Genomic DNA, 23,914 nt, shown 5'->3' on the forward strand with positions numbered 1-23,914 from the left:
GCTCCTCAGACACCCTGGCTTCGAACACTTCATATTTTCCCACATTTCTTTAGTGAATCTGATCTAATAGCGATATATTTTAAAAGTTGGAATTAAGTCACATATTTCCTGAAAAAAAACTAGGTCAGATTTATTAAAGGAATAGGGTAAGTGTGCCTAATTCCGGCCAGCTTGCAATTTCGGCCACCTTTTTTGTTCCTCGAATTTCCATGAATTTTTAGTTTTTTTTTACATACTCTAGAGATTATACAATGCAAAAGAATAACAAAAAATGTAGCTTCGACAAACAAGATGACGTGAAAAAGGCATTGGAAGAATTCTTGAAGGGCAAGGAACTATGAGAATGTAGGTGGCCGAAATAGGGTACCAATGCTATGTCTACATTTTTCTTCATTTTAAAATGTATTAAGAATGATAATAGAGTAAATAAAGACGATAAACTTTCTACAAGGTTCTAAGCAACACTCCTTAAGTAGAAGGAATAAAAAAATCAATTTCTATTAAAGATATTATATTTCAAACTTGAGACTTTGGCGCTTGCATGCAACTATGCAGAAATTTGGCACACTTGCCCTATGGGAAAAATATGAAGAATATATGAAAATTGAAAAATTAAGCAAATAAAAAATAAGCCACGCCCTCGGCTTGATGGACCTTGATCATGTCTTTAGTTATAATTAACTTCTTCCTGACAACGCTACACGCCGCACCTCTGGCTCTGGATTAACCAGGTTGTCTTTGATTAAAAAATAATAGGAATACAGAAGGAGAAGCAGTAGCATCGATGTTTTCAGAGGCATTTACTCCCCGATTGAGATCGTACACTTCATGGGTCACGGTAAAAACTTTTGGACACTGACCAAAATATTGGAATAAGTTTTCCTTGGAACAATTTTTTTAAGGATCAATTTGTACCTAGAGAAGATATTTGTTTGTTCCACAAAGTTTTCTTTACAGTTTTGCCACGAAATATAGTTACAATTTTGTTAGTTTTCTTTTGGAACCGTTTTGATATGGTAGAATGTCTACAAATTTGAATTGTTTTCGTTTTATACAAATTTGTTCCAGAAAGTTGGAATAGAATTTGTTGCACTCGGCTGTTTTGTTCCCAATCTCAGGAACAAATTGGTACATATTTTTTATAACAATATTATTCCTACATCTATAACATATTTGTTCCAAAAATTATGGTGTCCGTGGACGAGGTAATTTTTGGAACGAAATTGTTGCTCATATGGGGAATATTTTTGTTCCCATTGTCGGGAACAAATTCGTGTAAGCGATTTAGTCTTACAGTTAAGGCCTATACTTCAGTCGAAATGGATTTCGGTGGTGAAAGTTCATAAGGAACATCAAATAAGAATCAACTTCAAAGTGTTTAATACAGATGCATGCATGACGAAATTATATGCGAGTGCTGGCAGCAGGAGAGGAAGGGAATCTCGAAATAAAAAAAAAGTGGAACCATGTAGCACGAAAATTGCCACAGATTTAGCGTCCTCTTCGCTTCGTTGGTGACGGATGACTGAGTGTGAGAGAAGAAGGGATACGATTTTATACTAGACGAGTTATTTTTTGGAACAAATTCGTTACTAATATTGGGTATCTTTTAGTTCCTCCTAGAAGGTACAAATTTGTTCCAAAAATTTTCGGTGTCCATGGACGAGCTACATTTTAGAACAAATTCGTTACTAATATTGGGTATCTTTTTGTTTCACCTAGAAAGTACAAATTTATTCCAAAAATTATGGTGTCCGTGGACGAGCTAATTTTTGAAACAAATATGTGCCGAAATTTTTTACCGTGTACTATACATTCAAGCGTATTTCAAAAATGATTTCCTTAATTGACTTCCAATGGTAGGCAAACTTTCATAATTGTGTGTACATAATTCCGTCAGGTGCATAACACTGCTATTTTTCTAACATATGTTTTTTGACACTCGGAAAACCATTTTTCCCCTGCATTCTGACAGTTAGTTAAGAGCTTGCTTAGGAAAGATTCTCTCATAATCACATCTATTGTAATCCTCGGATTTTCTCTAACACCTCGAATTGGTCTTACAGAACATATTTCGGACGTAACTGATTTCAAAAATGACCAGCCACCAATTTAAAGTGAAATATGGGAAGTTCTACTTTAAAATAAGGAAAATTGAATGAGAAATACTCAAAATCGAAGTGGCAATTATAAAATCACATCTACCATAAGCAGTCTAGTTTCATCACTGCACAAATCAGAAAGTAGTAATCACACTTACTGTAATCCTTGTTTTTTTATCTAACGTCTCGAATCTGTCTTACCGGACATTTTTTGAACATCAATGATTCTTAGAATTACCAGTGATTAATTTAAAAAATTCTCAAAACGCACCGTATGGTCAATGAAAGAATCACACCTACCATAAGCAGATTCAGGCTTAATGTTTAATTTGACAGAAATGAAATAAAAACATTTGATGAAGTCTCATTTTGATGGGGAAGTGCGTGTTTGCCTTCGAGATTTTAGTGAAAATTGTTTAATATCCCAATTTTCTTGTGAATTTTTTCAGTGAAATCTCTGATGAGTCAAATATCCCGAGCGGCGTGCACAGTGCGACCCAAAACAGTCAGGAATTCTCAAATTCGGTGGTCAGTAATTTTGACAGATGTTTTTACGAAGCTGCAAAATTCAATTTTCCTGAGCTGCAAGGGTGGTAATTTTTATGAATTTTCCTCCATCCACAAAAACGACCCCCTTCAAGCAAAAGATTTTCACGGTAAATATTAACCCTAATAAACCCTCTATAACTTGGAATAGTTGCTTTTTCGAAAAGACACTTGCAGTGTGCAAAAATGCATAAAATATTACACATCAGAATTACGATTGTAGGCCCATTTCTTATTTTTTCCTTTTGGACCCAGGAAAAAAGGCCTAGGCTTCCAAGTTTCTCAGGAAATGTGAGATGTAGGACTAGCTTTTAGATTATATGTCCATGGATGAAATTAATTTAGTAACTTGGAAAAAAAATCAGCTTTTACGAAGCTGCAACATTACGAAGGTGCAAAACCTTCCCCTAGATGGAAAATAATAAGAAAATACTTTAAATAATTGATTGACAATAAAGACAATAAATGACTACTGTACAAATAAAATTGATATTAATTTCTAAGTATGAAAAAAAAGATTAAACATTTTTATTTCGATTAGAAATATTTTTAATCTAATACTTAAAATTAATTAACGTGTTCCAATAATGTAAATTATGCTAGAAAAAATGCGTCCTAAACATCCCCTTTTGCGTCCCATACTGCCCCAAATCGGGGAGGTTTGGGACAAGCGTCAAGTTAAATCTTTTATCTTCTCCAAGAAAATTCAGTTGTTTTCCAAGTTCTATCGAGTACTTTTTATAAAGTCAATACCCATAAGTATTCTATAGACGACATGAAATTGTAATATCAGGGGCTTCTCCACATTTCATTTTTCTATACCTTTTTGCATAGAGGCACTGAAGACTATTGGCAATTTTTCTTTAAAGAGAATTTACTTATCAGTTTAATATACTTCGAAATCGTGCATTAAAAGCTACATAAAAATACATATTTCGCAATGCTCGCCGAAATAATGCAAGAACTACGAGCAAGTTTGTTTAAGTCGCGGTGCAATGGTTGCAAAATTTTTACAAGGAAAATTGAAAAAATAGCTTCACTTTTTGTTAGGTTTGATACGCCCCTATGTAATACACTAGGGTGGAGTAACCACTTATCGCCATGTTTAGGAAAAACGGAAATTAATTTTATTATAACTTTTGAACCCTTATTACAAGATAACTCAAATTTCACACAAGGTTACTTAAATGTATTGGCTGCATATTCATGAAAACAATTGTCCTCCAATTTAACTCTGGACTACTTAAAAAACTGATTTTTATTAACAATGCAAAAATAACCACTCCGTCGCCACTTTTTACCACTTTTCGCCAGTTCTGTAACAACTTCTCGCCACCCACTTGGAAAGGTTCAAACTCACTTATTTTGGGCAATATTATGCAAAGATTACATTCAGTATTTCTCTTTCCTCATGAGCACCCTATTATTACTCATTTTAAATGATTTATCTTCGCTTTTATTTGAGAAATCAAACTATTGGACTACAGTGCTGTCTCGCTATATGCACAGTTTGGGTACTTTTTTTGACAGTTCTCTCTCTGAATGCACAACTTTTTTTGAAATTCCCAACGGTTTTTTTTCTTTCTTTTAATAAATTATCATTTTTTATTGTTCTAGAATTTCCCGTGTTATTTTAAATATAATATGAGACAGAAAAAATAAAATTAAGAAAATTAAAAACAAGAAAAATTAGTTACGAAGAAAATAATTTTCTTTATTACTTTGTCAAAATGTAAACAAATTGATTTTGAATGCAACCGACACAAAAGCTGTGCATATAGAGAGTGTGCATACAGAGAGACAGCACTGTATTGCATAAAGTAAACAATCCAGATTTGACAACTGAAAATCTACAAAGTGAAGTTAGCGTCGCTCATTGAAAAGAGATGGCGACAGGTGGTAAAATCATTCCAAAATATTACCACTTTTCGCCATGTCTCATTTTTATATAAAAATAATATAAAATGAAATATTAATTAACTAAATACTAATTTTATCTATTCCACAAGTGTAATTAAATATTCAATAGACAAATAATTTATCCAAAAAAGTACATTTTGCTTGATGAAAATTTGATGACACTTAGTATATTGGACAAGAAATATTGGATTCGATGCACTTGCTTAGAATATTGCTCTAAAAAATGCTCAAAATCGAAAATTCTTAAGGAATAATTACTATTTTTCGATTCTAGGGGGAAGTGGGGCACCTTTGAATTGGGGCAGCTTTGAAATTGGGCTTTTTTCTCCTATTTTCAAATTGAAATGAGGCTTATCATGATGTAATTTAGCTTCGCAATTGGTTTGTTGAGCTAAATTATATCATAATAAGGTCCAGTTTCATTTAAAAATAGGAGAAAAAAGCTCAATTTCAAAGCTGCCCCAATTCAAAGGTACCCCACTTCCCCCTACGTAGCAGCAGTAAAAATACAAGTACAGTAGAGTTCCTCAAATTTGAACTCCTCAAATTTGAACGACAGTTGAGTTCAAAATGTAAAATTTAAGGTTATGTGAAGAAAGTTTTGTGTGGAGTGCCATTTTTCTCTGGTATTTCCTCAATATTATCGTTTTATATTAACTTCCGCAACAAATTCCATTTATTTCACAATAAATTACATTGATATATTCTCTAAAGTTGTTTATCTTAATTTCCGGAAAGTGGATTTCACATGAATTCCGTTACGTTTTTGAAAATATCGTTCAAATTTGAGGAGTGAGAAATGTCATCTATACCCCCCAAATGTTCAAATTTGAGGAACTCTACTGTAACTTTGCGCCTTATTTATTTCATAAATCGCGAAAAATATAGCGATTTCAATTTAAGTGGCGAAAAGTGGGACACTGGCGAGAAGTGGTGATTCCACCCTATCGTGGTTTTTTGGAACCTTTGGAACTGTCTCAAAGTCAAAACATGAAGAAGTGTTCCAAACCTCCCCTGTCTCCCCTATACGAAGAGCTGTAGGATTTCAGGATTCGTACACTTCATATTTTTTCCAAATGTGAATTAGATGGCTCATTCTACTCCTATGCCTTAACCCCGGACAACGGGAAGTCTATAACTATAATTTCCTAAAGATTTACTTTTTCTTGAGACTCTTGCAGCTGAACCGTAATCAAAACTCTACTTTTTACAAAAATTCATTTATCAGTCTTCATAAACTACAAATATTAACAAATTACATTTCATTTGAGAACTATCCCCCTGCTTTGAGCTGCTTCCTCCCTCAGCCTATGAATGGTCATAATTGTTGGAAGGCTTTCTTTTTGCTGTCGTACATATTTCAGGACAACATCCAATGCCTTGAGCGCCTGTTCTGGTGAAATTTCTTCATCAACGTTCTGCTCTTGAAGTTTTTCGGGTTCATGAGACTCTTGTTTGGGAATGATATGCTTCGTACTCTTCACCGCCCTCTCCATGTCAACAGTTGCATTCTCACTTTCCCAATAATTATCACTTTGTATCCAGTATGAAATATCTTCCTCAATGATGGGATCAATGTGAGGTAGACCATTGGCCAGTTGGATCAAGTGGTCCATGTCCACATCGTCAGCATTAATTTCGTCATTTGGCGGTTCATCTGAGTTGATGGTCATTTCAAAAATCCCCCTCCAGCTTCTGGCAATGGTATCTGAATCCACTTGAGACCACGCTTCGGCAGTCCATGTAATTGTCTGCAGGATATCCACCGCCTTGACGGCATTCATCACGTTTGGGTCACTCTCAATTTGTCCTAGAATGAATTCAAGGAAAATCCTTCGATATTTTTTCTTTAACATTTCCAGGACATTTTGTTCCATTGGCTGAATTATGGAGGTAATGTCTGGCGGCAAGAAGATTACTCTAATGCCATCAGACACGAGTTCATCCTCATCCGGATGCACTTGAGAGTTGTCCAAGAGAAGAATAGCCTTTTCCGGAAGACCTTCCTCATTCAGGTACCTTCTAACTTCTGGGACGAAATCTTCGTGAAACCAGCGTCTAAAGAGAGTTTTCGTCATACACGCTGATTCCTGACCTTCATACTTCACAGGCAAGCCCGATGGGTTCACATTCTTCAGCGCTCGTGGATGTTTGGACTTTCCGATCAAAAATAGTGGAATCTTATGTGCTCCATTGGCGTTCGCACAAGCCAAAATTGTTATTCTCTCGTTACTCGGATTAAATCCTCCTGCACTTCTTTGGATTCGGGCTGCATGGGTTTTATTTGGCAATTTCCTGAAATTCAGACGAGTCTCATCGGCATTGTAGATTTGGTGGCATCCAATATTTTCCCTTTCGATGACTTCCTGGAGTTGTTGATAGAATGTTGACAACATCATCTCCCTGGAAGACGTAGCCTCTTCACCTATTGCCATCTGTTCCACATCGGAGTCTCTTTTGCATTTAAGCCACCCAGAACTGCCGGAACCGTCGTGAAGACCATCAAACAAAACATCATGAAGCTGTCGTCCCTTGGCTTCAAAGAGGGGCAGCAAAGATACAAATATTAATTATTTCTATATAATGCACTTGTATTCGTCTAAAGTCCATACCATTCTTCCTCATATGAGGATTGTATGATGACCTAATGGACATTTTAAGTGAATTCTCAGCACATTGTGCAGCATAGTTCTTAAAGCGATCCTCTTGATTCATCCAGTCCAGCACAGTCTGTTTACCAACTCCGTAGGATGCAGCCACATCCGCAAGTCTCTCTCCGTTTTTCACTAACTCAATAGCTTTCAATTTATCATGAATCTTTGTGGACGTGTGCTTCCGCTTCATTGTTAATTCCTCAAAAAAAGCCACAATGTAAATGGACACCAACTCAACTGAGAGAAAATCCCAGCAACACGTTTCGACAAAAACTAAAAACGTCAAAAAAGTAAACAAACTTTTTGAATTTGACATCCGGATGACGGTTAACCGGTCGAAAAGAAAACGGATTATCAAAGAGGGTATCTGCGTTGGGAATTGAGATACTTGTTGAAATTCTAACATATCACCACTCTGTGCTATTTTTGTTGGTGCCTGAGAACTAATTTGCGTCTTGTATTTAATTAGAATTAATTTTGAAAATAGATTCACTTAACTCTTTCGCGTTATTAGGGTCATATATGACCCGGGAAAAAAAAAACAATTTTTTTTTTGGACTATTTAGGGTAAGTGTGCCAAATTCCGGCCAGCTTGTAATTCCGGCCACCTTTTCTGTTCCTTGAATTTCCATAAATTTTTAGTTTTTACATATTCTAGAGCAGAGGTGTGCAAAGAAACCGTTGAAACCGAATTAACGTCAAATGAAACATCCCGTCTGACCAAGTAAGCGTGGATTATAGCCTCAATTAACCCCTATCTTTCATACCTTACTTTTAAGAAGCTCCCATACAAAATACCCCTTACTAAATATATGTGAAGGACACTGTTTTGCGTTCATGGTGGTGAGCAGCGGAACTACGAAAATTATGTTGCCGGCCGTGTTGCTCGGCTGTCAGTGACAAGATGGAATATTTTCCAAAACATTTCATTTGTTTTTAAAATTATCACAAAGATTCTCAGTGTTTTTAGTGTTTTTTTATAATAATAATAAATGTGCGTGAGTGCGTTTCGTGTAGAGAAAAGTGTCGTGGTAACAAAACAAATTTCCAGTCTTGAAATACGTGTTTTTATTTCCTTTCGGAGTATTTTTTTAGGAGACAATTTTTTTCAGAATAGTTTTTGCTTTTCTAAAGTGTTAAATCGTTCTTCGTGGTTCAATAAAACATATCCATATCTTTGTAGCTTCCCGTCTGACCAAGTAAGCGTGGATTATAGCCTAAATTAACCCCTATCTTTCACACCTTACTTTTAAGAAGCTTCCATACAAAATACCCCTTACTAAATACAGTAGACTCTCGCAAATTCGGCTCTTTTAAGATCGGGCTGCTTTTTAATTCGGGCAGCGGTTACATTTGAAAAAAAGTTTGTTGTCATTTTTCAAGTTTGATTATGATTATCAAATGAATCAAATATGCTCAAATTTAGCATGATTTGTCTTAGTTTTGCTGTGATTTTGCATTATTGAGGGATTTTCATGCAATTTACGATATATATCAGTGTGTAAACTCAATATCTATATGCACATGTCGCCCGAATTTCTGTCTAATTCGGCTGACATTTCGGTCCTATATGCCCGAATTTGAGAGAGTCTACTGTATATGTGAAGGACACTGTTTTGCGTTCATGGTGGTGAAGAGCGGAACTACGAAAATTATGTTGCTGGCCGTGTTGCTCAGCTGTCAGTGACAAGATGGAATATTTTCCAAAAGATTTTATTTGTTTTGAAAATTTGCACAAAGTTTGTGAGTGATTTTGTGCGATTTGAGTGATTTTATTAATAATAATAAATATGCGTCGGTGCGTTTCGTATAGAGAAGAGTGTAGTGATTACAATAAACACGTTTGCAACCGTGAAATACGTGTTTATCTTTCCTTTCCGTGAGTATTTTTTAGGAGACAATTTTTTTATACAATTGTTTGTGCTTTTCTAAAGTGTTTAATCGTTTATACTGGTTAATTAAAATATATCACTATCTTTGTATCTTCTATCGTTTGTGTAAAATTTGAAAATGAAATCAGGATGTGCAATTGACAGTTTCATTCCACCGCCATTGACGTACTTGGCAAAACCTAGTCCTTAATTGGGGCCTACCACTCGGATCTTGCCGATGAGGGCTAAAATAGTTCCTATAGATGGGTGTTAATTTAATGGCTCAACGCTGGGCCCCCTTACCCTGTGTCAGACGGGTTTTGTCATTTGTATAAAATTCGAAGGTGAAATCAGGATGTGCAATTGACAGTTTCATTCCACCGCCATTGATATCCGTGGTAAGATTCAGTCCTTAATTTGTGCCTACCACTCGGATCTTGCCGATGAGGGCTAAAATAGTTCCTATAGATGGGTGTTAATTTAATGGCTCAACGCTGGGCCTCCTTACCCTGTGTCAGACGGGATGTATGTCAATGGTCAAAACGCTACTATAACAAACTTATTTTGACGTTAATTCGGTTTCAACGGTTTCTTGCACACCTCTGCTCTAGAGATTATACAATGCAAAAGAATAACAAAAAATGTAGCTTCGACAAACGAGATGACGTGAAAGACATTGGAAGAATTCCCGAAGGGCAAGGAACCATGAGAATGAAGGTGGCCGAAATAAGGCACTAAAGTTATGTTTACATTTTCAATCATTTTAAAATGTATTAAGAATGATTTTAGAGTAAATAAAGATAAACTGTCTAGAAGGTTCCACACTCTTACAAGGGAGGTCATCGAGTCATCAAATTCTGATTGGCTTCATATTAAGAACATAGACGGGGATGGGCATCATAAGGATTGTGTCATACTCAAAAAGTGCTAAATATTTTTTTCCTTTAAGAAAAGCGCCCAAAATAATTGCATGAAAAACTGTATATGATAAAGAAAGTTCTAGAAACAGCATATGCAGCAGTGGCGCAGCAGGCAAGCGGACGGTGCTTGTAACGCAAAGGTCTCGGGTTCGATTCTTGCTTAGCGCTGTATTATTGTTTATTTTGTTTTTCATTTCTATTATTTTTTTTTTAATCAGATATACATTTCTGTATCGTTTTTTAATCACTGACCGTTTTTTTATCATTAATATCGCAATATTTGCTTTGCACTGTAATATACTCCTAATATGAATGTTTAACTAAAGTAGCGTTTTTAAAAGCTCTTTTACGCGTTTGCTGATTTTATTTCTTTTTAAAGGAATAAAAATTAAAAATTCATCCTCATATGATCTTATTTGTCCTAGATATACATAGTGTTATTTTTATTTATTTTTTAAATCATTTGCCTAAGCAATGTGTCTTGCAAAATATATCAATAAATCTATGTACAAAGGATAGAGAATTATTATAATCAACAATCTGCACAAAATCAAGATATGTTGAATTTAGCTATATTTGAAAATTCAATTCAGTATTGTTTTATAAAAGTTTATTGGGAGCCTTTGCCTAAATTGACTGTAAGTCATACTTTAATTCGGTGTGCTCGTTGTGATTATTGTCCACTGTTTTAATCATTTCTTTACCGAAATCAACATTCACTAATTAATTATCAAACTAATTTTTGAACTGAAGACTTTTCTAAAGAAACTAAATATTATTGATATATTATTTTGCAAGACACATTTCTTAGGCAAATGATTTAAAAAATAAATAAAAATAACACTATGTATATCTAGGACAAATAAGATCATATGAGGATGAATTTTTAATTTTTATTCCTTTAAAAAGAAATAAAATCAGCAAACGCGTAAAAGAGCTTTTAAAAACGCTACTTTAGTTAAACATTCATATTAGGAGTATATTACAGTGCAAAGCAAATATTGCGATATTAATGATAAAAAAAACGGTCAGTGATTAAAAAACGATATAGAAATGTATATCTGATTAAAAAAAAATAATAGAAATGAAAAACAAAATAAACAATAATACGGCGCTAAGTAAGAATCGAACTCGAGACCTTTGCGTTACAAGCACCGTCCGCTTGCCTGCTGCGCCACTGCTGCATATGCTGTTTCTAGAACTTTCTTTATCATATACAGTTTTTCATGCAATTATTTTGGGCGCTTTTCTTAAAGGAAAAAAATATTTAGCACTTTTTGAGTATGACACAATCCTTATAATGCCCATCCCCGTCTATGTTCTTAATATGAAGCCAATCAGAATTTGATGACTCGATGACCTCCCTTGTTAGAAAAAAATAGTTCGTACAAGCTCATATGCAGTTATTAGAACTATAAAATATAGTAAGTATAGACCCAACTACATATTTAGGTTGGCTAACTAAATGAAATAGTTTACCTAAATTAGTTGAAGTATCCTTTTAATTTAGTTATCACAACTAAATCAAAATAGTAATGGGTACTATAACATATTAGTTCCAATAACTAAATAAACGGAGTTATTGGCTGTAATAACTATATCATATTAGTTGTGAAGTTATGAAGATTAATTCGTAATAGTTGTTTTTTTTTTTTAGATATTTTAAAATTATTTTATGCTATTCATATTCCTTTTCCATTTTCTTATACAAATTCGTGCATAAGACCATAAACATCCAACAGAAGTTTGCTGGTAAAATGATGCAGAATATCACTCTACGGTGGATACTCTATATAATTCATAATATTTTTATTTATAGTTTTTATTTAATTTATGATTTTTACAAAATATTCAACTGAGATTCGCACTGATTGCCCTAGAAAAATTTGGCATATAAAGCATAAAGTCCCCTTAAGACAGTGGGACTTGAAAGACGCGACATCCTTTCACATGCACTTCTTCCGTAAGACTGAAGCACGGTGGATGCTTGAAACTCGAAAAAGCTTCAACACATAAGTGAAAAATCACTCTTTACTATTGAAAAAGTTGTCAGAACTTTATGAAAATATAAGCCCATATATTTGTATTAGTTGTGAGAACTAAATAGAAATAGTGATCAATATTAGTTGGGCTATCGATTTCATTTAATTAACACAAGCAAATATAATTGTATGAAACCATTATGAAATAATTGTTGCAACTTATCCACAGAAATATTGCCTTATGGTCTTACTACTAATAAAATTATTATGAGAAAAATGTTTTAAGATTATAAGAACCATTTTAAATAGATTTGATAATAATCGCCCTATCAACTAATTTTCATTAGTAATGATGTCTAAACTTTTCTAAGAGTGCAAACAACGCTCCTTAAGAAGAAGGAATAAAAAATCAATTTGCATTAAAAATATAACGTTTCAAACTTGAGACAGTGGCGCTTGCATGCAACTATGCCGAAATTTGGCACACTTACCCTACATTAATTGGAATCTATCGGTTTGTGCACGACATCATAATAGAAGAATGTAAGATGCTTGGCTAATTTTCTCAAAACTCCAGATAATCAGGAAAAGAAAATATTTGAGATCAAAAATCACTAATTTCGAACTTTGTGAAATGACTTTTCTTTTTCAAAATTTTTTATATTAATTTATTTTTTTCAGCAAAAAGTTCTTTAGAAACACAAAATAGAATATCCAAAGATTGTATATTGCATATTTTGATATAATAAACTATACTCTCAATTGTCCAGAAAAGCGTGTAGAATTTTCCGGGTCATTTATGATCCTATTGTCCCCAAGGGTAACAGTGTTTTTGTCCCAAACCTATAGCGAAATGTAGTTGGGACATTGTTTTTCTTTGTGAAATGCAGGTGGGACATCTTGCTCCTGGACATTTCATCTTACATCTGATGAATTATAACATATTTTGCAATATTTTAGAGTATTCTGCAAGCGTCTCATATTGTGCAATTGTATTGTGAGTGAATAAATATGTGGATAAGTTTATTTTTGCCAAATACCACTCAAAATATTGTGACAGTGACTGTTCAAGGGATTACACAGGAAGATTCCTTGAACACCAGGAGTACAGTGTTCATCAAGACAGTCCAGTTTGCCCAAGTTTGCCATGGTTTTGGCTAAATTAACAACTTCAAGCAAAAAAACTCATAAAAACCCCGTGATATAGATTTTGAAAATGGTATGTACACTTTCCTTGAGGACAATAGGGTCATATATGACCCGGGGTTTTTCCGAGTTTTTACGCAATGAATTTTTTTTTCCTCTCTGAACTATTATATTTGATCATAAAGCATTAGGAAAAACTCAATTTTACATGAATTCATCTGCTGAATAAAAGTGTGACGCGAAAGAGTTAAAGTGTCAATAGACGTTCCTTTCACCCTATCTTGAGTTTCGCGATGCAAAAAATAGGTTTCTCAGGTTTCGCGAAGCGTTTTTCGGACAATTAATTGACATGGGTTTCTCAATATGAGCTGCCCGAGCTGCCCCTTTATTTCAACGTGATCCAGCGAACATCACTCTTTGTGTTGCGATATTTGAATTAGCAACTAACGGCTGTTTTTGAATTTAAGAAATTGTCTTTGTACAAACTTAAGTTGTCAATCTTCTTGTGAAATAAAATTGCCTTGAAGTACACGTTGTGTTTCTGCACTGTTGATTTTTCTTCCTAAAGGACTATTAGGAATACTCTAATCCTCAATTCCCCATCTGGATAAAGTAGTTTAATTACAATATCTTGAAGTGGGCGTGGCTTAAAATTTCGTTTTTTCGGAATTTTGATAGAGGGTTAATAGTATTAATAATATGCATTTTGAACTTACTGAGCATCTCATTAGCAAAAATACCAGCAAGTTTGGCATCTCCCAGCATGACTGGACAAATGGGATGATCCATTCCGCCCACTGTAAAGCCTGCCTTGGCCATTCCTGTGCGGAAGTGTTCGGTATTTCGTTTGATTTTCTGCGACAAGTCACTGGATTGCAGTAGAATATCCATGACTTTGATGGCTGTGCCCACAACTGGCGGTGGGAGGGTGTTTGAGAACAAATAGGGACGAGATTTCTGTCTCAGCAGATCAATTAATTCCTTTGGGCCGGTTGTATATCCTCCAGAGGCACCTCCTAGAGCTTTTCCCAGAGTGGAATTGATGATATCTGCTCTGCCCATTTGTTCGTAGAACTCTTCAGTGCCTCTGCAAGAGGAAAAATCCAGGATTTCATGTCATTTTAAGGGTTTTAAGGTCATTGTAGGTCGGTTTTACCTTCCTGTGGCTCCGAAGAATCCTGTAGCATGACACTCGTCAAGAAATACAAGGGCGTTGTACTTGTCGGCTAGTTGGAAGATTTCTGGGAGAGGAGCTACATTCCCGTCCATAGAAAAGACTCCATCGGTAACGATTAATTTGATTCTTCCATTTGATGCCTTGAGTTTGTTCTCCAAATCCTCCATGTTTCTGTGCAAGTAGCGCTCCTTCTTGGCTTTGCAGAGTCTCAATCCGTCGATGATTGAGGCATGATTGAGTTCATCTGAAAAGACAGCATCCTCAGGTGTCAAGAGAACCTCAAAGATTCCAGCATTGGCATCAAAGCAGGAAGCATATAGGATTGTATCTTCACGCTGATGGAACTGACTGATCTTATTTTCGAGCTCTTTGTGGATGTCCTGAGTACCACAAATGAATCGTACAGAACTTGCACCTCCACCGTATTTCTCGAGAATTTTTTTCGAGTAGGATATTATGTCCTTATTGTACTGGAATTTCCGGATAAATTAATTGAGATCTAAGGTGGAAATTTATTTTCGGCTTTTCACTCACCGACAATCCCAGATAGTTGTTGGCGCAGAAATTAAGAACTGGACTATCACTTCCGGCTACATTAATTGAAGTTTTCTGAGCTGACGTGATTACTCTTTCAGTTTTGTACGTGCCGGCATTCTCAATGTCCTTCAGCTGCTGCTTCAGAATATCTCTGAGTTGATTCTGAGCCACTGATGCAAAATTTCTCAATCCAATGCGACTTCCTAAAGATATTTGTGGATAAATTAATCAATTTTTGAATAATAGAATTAATTATTTTACCTCTTTGAGCTAGAAACAGCATTTTCGTTTGCAATTTTCACAGAATTATCCACTTAAAACTCTGGGCAGATGTAGAGAAATGGGTAAGAAGTCGAATCTCTCTGGCGTTTGAGAATATTTCATGGTCAATCTATAATTAGAGTAAATTGACGCATCCCGTCTGAAGATTTACTCTCCAAGCGCACTTATTCTCCCTTGCGCAAACTTTTGTTTTCATTTCTCTTGACCACATGCGTGGCATGCGTGAATTTATTAATAGTACTTATATTTATTTCATTCCAATTTATCGTTAAATTTGTAAAAATTCCCTTTTGAATTGGTTCTTCCGGTTTTCCGTCTTTTTGGCGCCAACAATTCCGAAAAAATTCCCGCCTAATCCGAAAATACACGAAACTGCCGAAAATTTTTAAAATTTTCGTCGAACTGCAAGAATTTTTCTAGCTGTCACTTCATAGAAGTCGTCGAAGTCGTGACGTGTGTGTTTTGGTTTTTTACATTGGGGTTGGGAAAATTTGCCCAAAAAAAATCTATTTGTGTAGGTTTTCTTCGCAATGCCAGTTGTATTTAGAGTATTTAGGCATTCATTGATGGGATATATTAGAATTGTGAGACATTGGGATACTCCTTTGTACGCAACTACTGTGATAAAATCATCCAAAAGTGTTCGTGCTTTTGGAACACAAATTCGTAAAGCTCTGCCGGGGAAGTCCCATCCGGAAAAGTCCCAGTCAAATGTAGCCACATGGCTTCAAAATCGTTACAAAGAACTCATAGGAACGTATGAAGAGTTGTCAGGAGTGAAAGAAGTGAGGATTGCACAAGAGGATGTCGTCAAAATTCAAGTAACAAAAGCTTTAAATTCTGTAAACATAACCTCAAAATGTTCCGTGAAATTGACGATTTCTTCTGCAGGAAAAACTCCAGCAGACCCAGGAGAAAAGACGAGAGATTCTTCTGAAACTTCTTGCCATTCGCAACAATGTTCAGAGGCTCAATAACGATATCCATGCCGTGGAAAAAAGTAATCCACATTATTTGGAATTGGTCAGGCAGCAAATTGAGGTTAGGTTTCTGAGCAATAAAACATTCCGGAAAGCCGGTTCCAAAGATTTTTCTTTTTTAAATTTTCAGCTAATACAGAATGAGCGTGAAGCTAAAGAATATTTCGATCTCATGGATACAAGTGAGAGAGATTTATTCACTCATCTGACATCTGCTGTAAGAACATCGCATGAAAAGGAGAGATCTCAGGCTGAAAATTCCAAGTACTTCTCAATGATCCTCACAATGATTGGAGCTGTTCTGGGTATCCTGGGCACTACACTGAGTTATCATTTTAGAAATCGCCAATACAAGAATATCAGTGAACAAGGTGAGAAAATTGAACAGCAACTGCAAGACCTCAGACTGGAACTTAAGAGGGACTTTATAGATTTGCAGAAATTACTTGAGAAGAGCGTTGAGTCGACGCTTCAGCGCAAGGAGAAGAAGGAATCCTGGACAAACTATTTCTACAGGCATGGGAGCAACATTTATAGGTTTTTTGTACCCAAAAGTTAAGAAATACCCGTCAAATCATTATTCTACCTGCCGATTTTACTCTGAGGTTTTTTGAATTTTAACAGTATATTCCAGTGTATTCAGAGAAAATCTGAAGATTTTCTGCTGAATTTCTGCTAGAAAATCTGTAGATTTTCGGCAGAATTTCTGCAGAAAATCTGTAGATTTTCGGCAGAATTTCTGCAGAATTTCTGCAGAAAATCTGTAGATTTTCGGCAGAATTTCTGCAGAAAATCTACAGATTTTCAGTAGAATTTCTGCCGAGAAAATCGGCATAGTGTCCATTACTTCACAAAAATATTGTTGATTTATGTAGAAACTGTAGGAGTTATAAAGAAAATGGTATGCTCTGCTTAACAAGCATTACCGATTAAACATTTTAAATAAGTAAAAAGATGCGAGCAAAAATACTAATTTTTTTAAAAATCGCCCATGGAATGATACAAAAACACGAAATTTAGGTCGATACTCTGCTTAAAGTTTTCACTTCACTTTTCTCTACTTGTAACACGGCGTCGCAGAATTCTTTATTTTATATAAACACCGTGATATCACAAAAAATAACTCTATTGAATTTTGCAAACTTCAGTGAAAAATTTTTCCATCTCTTCTGACACATCTTGTCTGGAAAGTCTGGAATGTAGAAAAAATCTACAGAAAATCGGCAGAATATCTACAGAAATTCGTCAGAAAATTTGCCGAAATATTCTGACGAATTTTGTTCCAAGCCCAAATAAAATTCGTAAGAATATCTACAGAATTATCTGCAGATATTCTGTAGAGGTGTAGATTTTCTCTAAAGAAATCTTAAAGATATCTGCAGATATTATTTGACGGGTAATGCCACGAATTTTTTATTAAGATTAGAAAAAGTATAATGGGATTATCAGTTATTTATATTAATATGATTTATAATATAGAATTTAGAAAGATTTATTGTATAGTCCTACATGTTACTTTCTGTATCCTGGGCATGAACCAATAAACTTATTATTATTATTATTATTATTAAAACGATTAAAAAATTTCTCTATGAATGCAAAAATCGTAGGTTTATTTTATATCATTCAAGAGGTAATAAAACATTCTGGGCAAAATATTTTTATTAAAAATTTGTCAGAAAGATATGAAAAGGTTGAAGGTCATTAAAATTCATAATACCCTATAAAAAATCCTCAGAGAAAATTTGTACTCGGATTCCTTGAAGAATTTCCACCAGACGCTTGGAGAATTGTCTGACAGAAGTCTCTAGCAAGATTCCCCTCCAATGAATTCCCGTGGAATCTTTGAAGACATTACCCTACTTTGAGTTGGAAATTTCCATGGAAAATCGTAGCTATTAGGTGAGATTCTTAACAATCTTAACCCCATAGCAAAAGAAGACGGAATAGGAATAACAAGCGAAAAATTCCTCGGAATTTTCCAGTTTTTTTCCTTGAAAAAATCCATGGAAATTTTCCATAATAGGTTCCAAGCAAGGGGTTACTCAAAGTCGAAAATTTGTGTCCATATTCCATTATTCCATGTGATTCCAATGAGATTCCATTGTGATTCCAATGATTCTAAGTGTGTGTTTTTCTTAATGATTCAACTCGGTATTCCGTCATTCTCAATTATTCCAATTTGCGATTCAGTTTGTCCCGCGATATTCAATTTTCTCTTATTTGAGAATAATTTTTCAGATTTTTCATATTGCTATGTAGGATTAATTTTTTTGTTATTACCGAATATCAACAATAATAACGAAATAAAACAAAAGCAATGAAATGTCTTACGTCTGACCATATATGTAGAAAATCCAAGAGAAAGGACAAAAAGAGCCCAAAAATTTAAATTTTCTGCTTGTATTAATGAATAATAATTTTCACTCTAATGAAAAATATTATTTATATTCCTAAAAGGAATTAGCTTAAAAAATTAGGAATATAAAAAATAAATAAATAAAAAATAAATCACTCATTAATACGACAATTTGAAAATTCGTCACTTTTGAGCTTAAATATTTAGTAGGGGAGACTGGGGCAAAAAGTCACAAATCGAAAATTTCAAAATTCAATATATTCCAAGATAAATAAGATAGCGGCTTAAAATTTTTACGACAGATAGCTTCCATAAACCTTCTTCGATAATGTATGTTTCTTCGAAATCGAACAAGGAATTTAGAAAATAAAAAATATCAAAATTTTTAGCCCTATTAGGTGAGATTCTTAACAATCTCACCTACTATAATCCTAACAAAATTTCATGTCGTCCGATCGACCTCAAATTTGGCCAAAATGTGTTTCAGCACTTCCTGATCACGAATATATATGTGGCTAATTTACGTTCCCGGCCGGCCGGCCGGCCGGCCGCTCTTTGGAGCTTAATAGCTCCTAAACTAAAAAAGATATCGACTTGCGGTTTTCGGCAAAGGTTATATATCGGGTGAAAATTGCAACCTGGTGCATAGACCCCCCACCCCCCACCCCTCCTTCCGCCATTTTGAAGACCCCCCTTTTTTTGTTTTCTCAATAGCTCCGCCCCTATGGCATTCAGCGGACTCAAATTTTAGTATGTTATAGCTGGGCCTTAGAGCTTTCCATCAATACCAAACTTAAGGTCCCCCGACCCCCCTGACCCGAGCTATAAGGGTCCAAAAAAAATTTCTTAAAATGGCCATAACTCCGGTTCTAATTGTCAGAATTTAAAAAGTGAGGGCTTTTTGGAAAGCTCTCGTGAAATGCCACTTCTCCTTCTAACATCGCAAGTTCATAAAACCACCGCTAGGGGCGCTTTTTTTAAAAAGAAAATTTTTAAATCTTAAAAGTTAAATAACTCAAAAATTCCATTGTGCATCGGGCTGAAAATTTAGTATGTTGTAGCCGTTGATTATACCTATCAAACAAAAAAAACCTTAAGTCGATCCATAACCCCTGACCCGAGCTATAAGGGGTCAAAGTTCGAACATTGACCGGCCTCTATCTCCGGTTCTAATTAACATAGCGACATAAATTTTACCTTTTTGGTTTCGTCTCAATGAGCACTTTCAGGTGGAAGTTTAAAAAGTCACCACAGGTGGCGCTGTGATAGCGTCAAAATTCATCGAAATTCAAAGTCACTTTTCTCAAAAACGGCATTGTGCAAGTTAATGAAATTTTAGTATGTTGTAGTCCAGTCTAGGACGTTTCCAAAATGGTGCGTATGCGCGCTGTGGTTTCAATAGAACCGGAGATATGAGGGGTCAAAGTTCACGAAATTCAAAAAATCATATCTCCGGTTCTTTGTGACCGATTTTGATGAATGAGGGCTTAAACGAAAGATCTCACCAAATGCTACAACTTTCTAGAATATTTGAACTTCGTGGGACCAACACCAGGGGCGCCACAGTCGAAAAAGCAATTTCAATATCACATAACCTCAATTATCTCGACTGTCGCTGAACCGATTTTGATGATTACTTCAACATAATTGTAGAGCACATTTGTCTCTACATTTCGTCCATACATCATTTTCCGCTCAGACTACGCTATCACTCCGATTTTGCCGTTTAAGTGTGAAAAAATTGATTTTTCCCATAATAACGCTTTGAAATCACTCAGATGCCAATTTGACTGCCTCTACTCCACCAAGACACTTAAAAAAGGGGTTTAAATGGAAAGTCCCGCAAAATACAACAATTCTTTGATTTAGTTGAAGTTCAACAAATGAACACTTGGGGCACTCTTGATGAAAAAACGAGTTAAGAAACAAAAAACCTCGCTTATCTTGGCTTCTGAGTAGTCGATGAGTTCAAGTTCTACGGCAAAATTATAGAGAACATTCTGGTCTACATTTCACCCATATAACACTTTTCTGTCAGTTCATCCAAATCCTTGACATTTTGGTTCAAATACAAAACTTGTATAATTTCACGAATTTGATTCAAGATAACTGAATGGCGTCTCCCTACTTCAGCATCAAATCGAATTTGCATGCACTCCGAGTTAGCTCACGTTAAGAATCTCACCTACATAAGCCGGTTAGGATTATCTGTCCCTTTTTATATTTTTAAAATATTTTCCTTGAAGAATATATCAATAATTACCTTACTTATTATTCAAAATTTATGCACTGATGATTATTTCCTAAATGACTTGGATTCTTTGAAAACGAAGCCGCTATCTATTTTGGAATTTTACAAAGATTCTTCTCTCAAGAAATATTTTTATTAAAAACGACCACTTGGGGTAAAAAGTAACAAAAGGTATGGAGCAAAAAGTAAGAAAAACCGAAACAATTTATGATGTCTCACGGCGAAAAGAAACGTCAATGCCATGTGTCGCCGCTTGTTGTTTGCATTGGTCAAACGGTTTGCAGTCTTTTATGGTTTTTTTCCTAAAATAGCTTGAAAATCGTTTTTATCGTTCAGTTAGAAAAAATGATGTTTTACAAAGGTGAGGAATAAATTTCCTATGAAAATATGTTATCTAGGTTCTAGGTATTTTTTTTAATTTAGGGAATCCCGTAACAAAGCGAATCAAAATGTGATAATATCATATGCCTGATACTATTTGCCCCAACATTTTTAAGTATGGTCACAAAATTACCTTTTAGAAAACGGCTCGATAAACGTATTTCCTTACAAAATAGAGGAAAATTACTTTCACAAAGTTGTAGAGCGGTAAATTTCCTATAAAACTGCGCTAATTAGAAATTTTTGAAGCGCTCGAGTAGCTTGTAAAAAAAATAAAATATCCGTTTTGTAACTTTTTGCCCCAGTCTCCCCTATAATATCAAACAGTTGGAGATTTGCAAAAAAAATATTCTAAATTTCTACAACCTTCTACTTTTGATAACGTACGAACATTTGACAGAAATAACTTTAGGAAAGTGAGGTAAAATTATTTTCTCTATGGGTCACTGGTGACTAAATCGTACTTAGTGGGTTTTAAAGGTCACTCAATTTAAATTCTTTACATTTATTCATTACAAATCAAACAATTTGCTGCCTGAATTTCTCTCTAATTCGGGTGACATTTCGGTCCCAAAAGCCCGATTTTGAGAGAGTCTACTGTATCAAAATTTCATATCCTCCGATCGGGCTCAAACTTTGCCAGAAATGTGTTTCGCCTCTTCCTGTTTACGAAGGGCTTAAAAAATTTCACGTCTGCCTGCCCGCTTTGTGGAGCTTAATAGCTCCCGAACTAATTGAGATATCGACTTGCGGTTTTCGGCAATGGTTATATATAGGGTGAAAAATGCAACCAAGTGCATCAAACCCCCACCACTAACCCTCCTGCTATTTTTAATACCCCCATTTTTTGTTTTCTCGATAGCTCTGCCCCTATGTCATCGATTGGGCTCAAATTTTAGCATGTTATAGCTGGGCCTTAGAACTTTTGATTAACTCTTTCCGGACCACAACATATCCAGCGAACGATTTTCAGTAAAATTCACTTTATTGTAAGTCTTAGTGGTCAAATATGATACTTTTGTAGAGAAAGAATTTTCTCCGCCTCTGGGAAATTGGAAAACTCATGGGAACTCTCGTCCCCTAAAGAACGCAAAGGATACAAACTTGGACAAACTTCAATTTTCCAAAAGCCAATAATATCAATTTTGTGAATTATTTTTGCGTGTCAAATGACTCCTTTACAATGTTGATCACTAAAACAAGAAGAATTATTGACCAGTATCTTCTGTGATGTCCAGGAAGTGCTAAAAAGGACACCCAGCTCCTGCTTGCCAACAGATTCCTCAAAATATTTCACAGAATAACACTTTAACACACATTTCTCTCAACACGATGTTATTGCAGACACATTAAGCTTTTTCAAGAGCCAAAAAAACACTTCCTGGACAATCAGAATTCACCAAAATCTGGAAGAATAGGAAAAACTTCCCCGAAAGCAATCTTTTTCGCTGCCAAATGTCAAAATTATCGGCCATATTGACAAAAATTTCGCTCCCGCTTGAATTTTCTTACAAGGTTGGTGTCAAAAAGCAAATGGCGGGCATTGGCGGGATAACCTTACATTTGACCTCAAGATTCTTGCGGACGAGAATTCCCATCAAGTTTGAACAAGTTTTTTGAAAATTAAGAAAAAAATGTTTTTCGAATTTATGTAATCTGTAATTGTTAATTATCATACTTATTGGCCCCGAGAGGTTTTTCCTTATTCGGGTCTAGAAATATGAAAAAAGTCACAATATCTGCAAGGAAGCAGAAAATCGAAAATTCACGATTTTTGACCAAGAATATCTTAGCTCAGGAGTTAATTGGGATCCTGCAAAAAATATCCTAGATTTGGACATCCTTATAGTTTGTAATCATCCACAAGAATCGGAATTTTATCGATTCTAAATAGTCTAAAAAAATTATTTTTTCCATGGGTACCCAGAGTCCCAAAGGGGACGAAATAGTTAATAGCAAACTCATCATGGCCCGCCTGACCTGAGCTATAAGGGTCCAAGAAAAAATTCTTAAAATAGCCATTACTCTGGTTCCGGTTCTAACCGTGCTATCACACTAGGTTTTTTCAATTTGTAAATTAAATTTAATTTTCAGATGAATTGTTCCTGCGTTATTTTGCATTAAAAATCATTTGAATTAATAGATTTTCGCTTAAGTAGAGCCTCATCGCTAAAGGCCATATTTGGTTCCAGATTTGACACTTGGGTCGCACTATAGTCCATGTCATTTTTTTAAAATTATCAACGACTTTTAGTATTGAAATTGCTAGACGACGGCTTCCAATTTCTTTGCGATTGTGGTACTTGTCCTCGCTCTTTTGATTATGGATCACAATTATCACAACTACTCAATAAAGTTTGTTAAAAATATTAAAATAATTATGACAACATTGCATGTCGCGTACTAAAAAAACATAACCTAACATAAAATCAGTGTTTTGAAATCAACGGTTGATAAAGTGTGAACTATAGAGCGATGGCATATAGCGGGGGTCTACTATAGGACTAATTATTAAAGTACATTGTCATAGGTCAGATTCATAAAGGAATATGGAAAAATACGAAGTGTTTAAAGGCGGAGTGTAGGGTGAAAAGAACACCTTATTGACACTTTAAAAACTCGTTTCCTTATCGATAACTTATCCTTATTGAAAAACGTAGAGTAGATTAATGAAAAAAACGCCATATTACTTACATTTTATTAGGCACAATAAATTTCAACATTTTGACAACAGTGTCAATAGGAGTCCCTGTCAAAGAGGTGTTCATTTGACCCTATATGAAGCCTGAAAGCATTCCCCTAGTTA

At 35.1% G+C, this 23,914-nt stretch overlaps 3 protein-coding genes across 5 annotated transcripts in view; 1 reads left to right on the forward strand and 2 right to left on the reverse strand.

Moving 5' to 3' along the window:
• The window catches only part of LOC129798817 (2-amino-3-ketobutyrate coenzyme A ligase, mitochondrial), a 30,222-nt gene that overhangs the window by 536 nt on the left and 5,772 nt on the right, over positions 1 to 23,914 (reverse strand). Inside the window, exons 3-6 of one of the 2 annotated variants that reach the window (XM_055842193.1) lie at positions 15,117 to 15,246; positions 14,853 to 15,058; positions 14,298 to 14,788; positions 13,858 to 14,228 (exon numbers count right to left, since the gene is read on the reverse strand). In XM_055842193.1, coding sequence (XP_055698168.1) covers positions 13,858 to 14,228; positions 14,298 to 14,788; positions 14,853 to 15,058; positions 15,117 to 15,138 — 1,090 coding nt within the window. In that variant the 5' untranslated portion in view covers positions 15,139 to 15,246. Of the gene's footprint in view, positions 1 to 13,857; positions 14,229 to 14,297; positions 14,789 to 14,852; positions 15,059 to 15,116; positions 15,323 to 23,914 lie in introns of those variants that run through there. The other variant, XM_055842194.1, reaches the window with a different exon arrangement.
• LOC129798811 (jerky protein homolog-like) lies at positions 5,773 to 7,506 on the reverse strand. Its single transcript, XM_055842169.1, has 2 exons — positions 7,181 to 7,506; positions 5,773 to 7,104 (listed from the first exon to the last, which is right to left on the reverse strand). Exons 1-2 carry the CDS (start codon positions 7,410 to 7,412, stop codon positions 5,831 to 5,833), a joined length of 1,506 nt encoding a protein of 501 aa, XP_055698144.1. The 5' UTR covers positions 7,413 to 7,506; the 3' UTR covers positions 5,773 to 5,830.
• Positions 15,568 to 17,678, forward strand: LOC129798826 (mitochondrial potassium channel-like). 2 transcript variants are annotated; one of them, XM_055842216.1, is made up of 4 exons: positions 15,568 to 15,958; positions 16,029 to 16,178; positions 16,248 to 16,488; positions 16,549 to 17,678. In XM_055842216.1, the coding sequence occupies exons 1-4, from the start codon at positions 15,668 to 15,670 to the stop codon at positions 16,674 to 16,676; spliced, it is 810 nt and encodes a 269-aa protein (XP_055698191.1). In that variant the 5' UTR covers positions 15,568 to 15,667; the 3' UTR covers positions 16,677 to 17,678. The 2 variants fall into 2 exon arrangements, with proteins under 2 accessions (XP_055698191.1, XP_055698190.1); XM_055842215.1 differs by having other exon boundaries at positions 16,248 to 17,678.

The sequence above is a fragment of the Phlebotomus papatasi genome, chromosome 1 (assembly GCF_024763615.1).
Source record: "Phlebotomus papatasi isolate M1 chromosome 1, Ppap_2.1, whole genome shotgun sequence".
Classification (NCBI taxonomy): Eukaryota; Metazoa; Arthropoda; class Insecta; order Diptera; family Psychodidae; genus Phlebotomus; species Phlebotomus papatasi.

What these genes read in the sequence shown, in the direction of transcription:
- LOC129798826 (XM_055842215.1), top strand. Translation starts at nt 15,668, where the DNA reads ATGCCAGTTGTATTTAGAGTATTTAGGCATTCATTGATGGGATATATT. An exon ending in AGGATGTCGTCAAAATTCAA is followed by an intron (nt 15,959 to 16,028) that starts GTAACAAAAGCT and finishes TTTCTTCTGCAG; the next exon opens with GAAAAACTCCAGCAGACCCA. An exon ending in TGGTCAGGCAGCAAATTGAG is followed by an intron (nt 16,179 to 16,247) that starts GTTAGGTTTCTG and finishes TTAAATTTTCAG; the next exon opens with CTAATACAGAATGAGCGTGA.
- LOC129798811 (XM_055842169.1), bottom strand. Translation starts at nt 7,412, where the DNA reads ATGAAGCGGAAGCACACGTCCACAAAGATTCATGATAAATTGAAAGCT. An exon ending in TCCTCATATGAGGAAGAATG is followed by an intron (nt 7,105 to 7,180) that starts GTATGGACTTTA and finishes CCCTCTTTGAAG; the next exon opens with CCAAGGGACGACAGCTTCAT.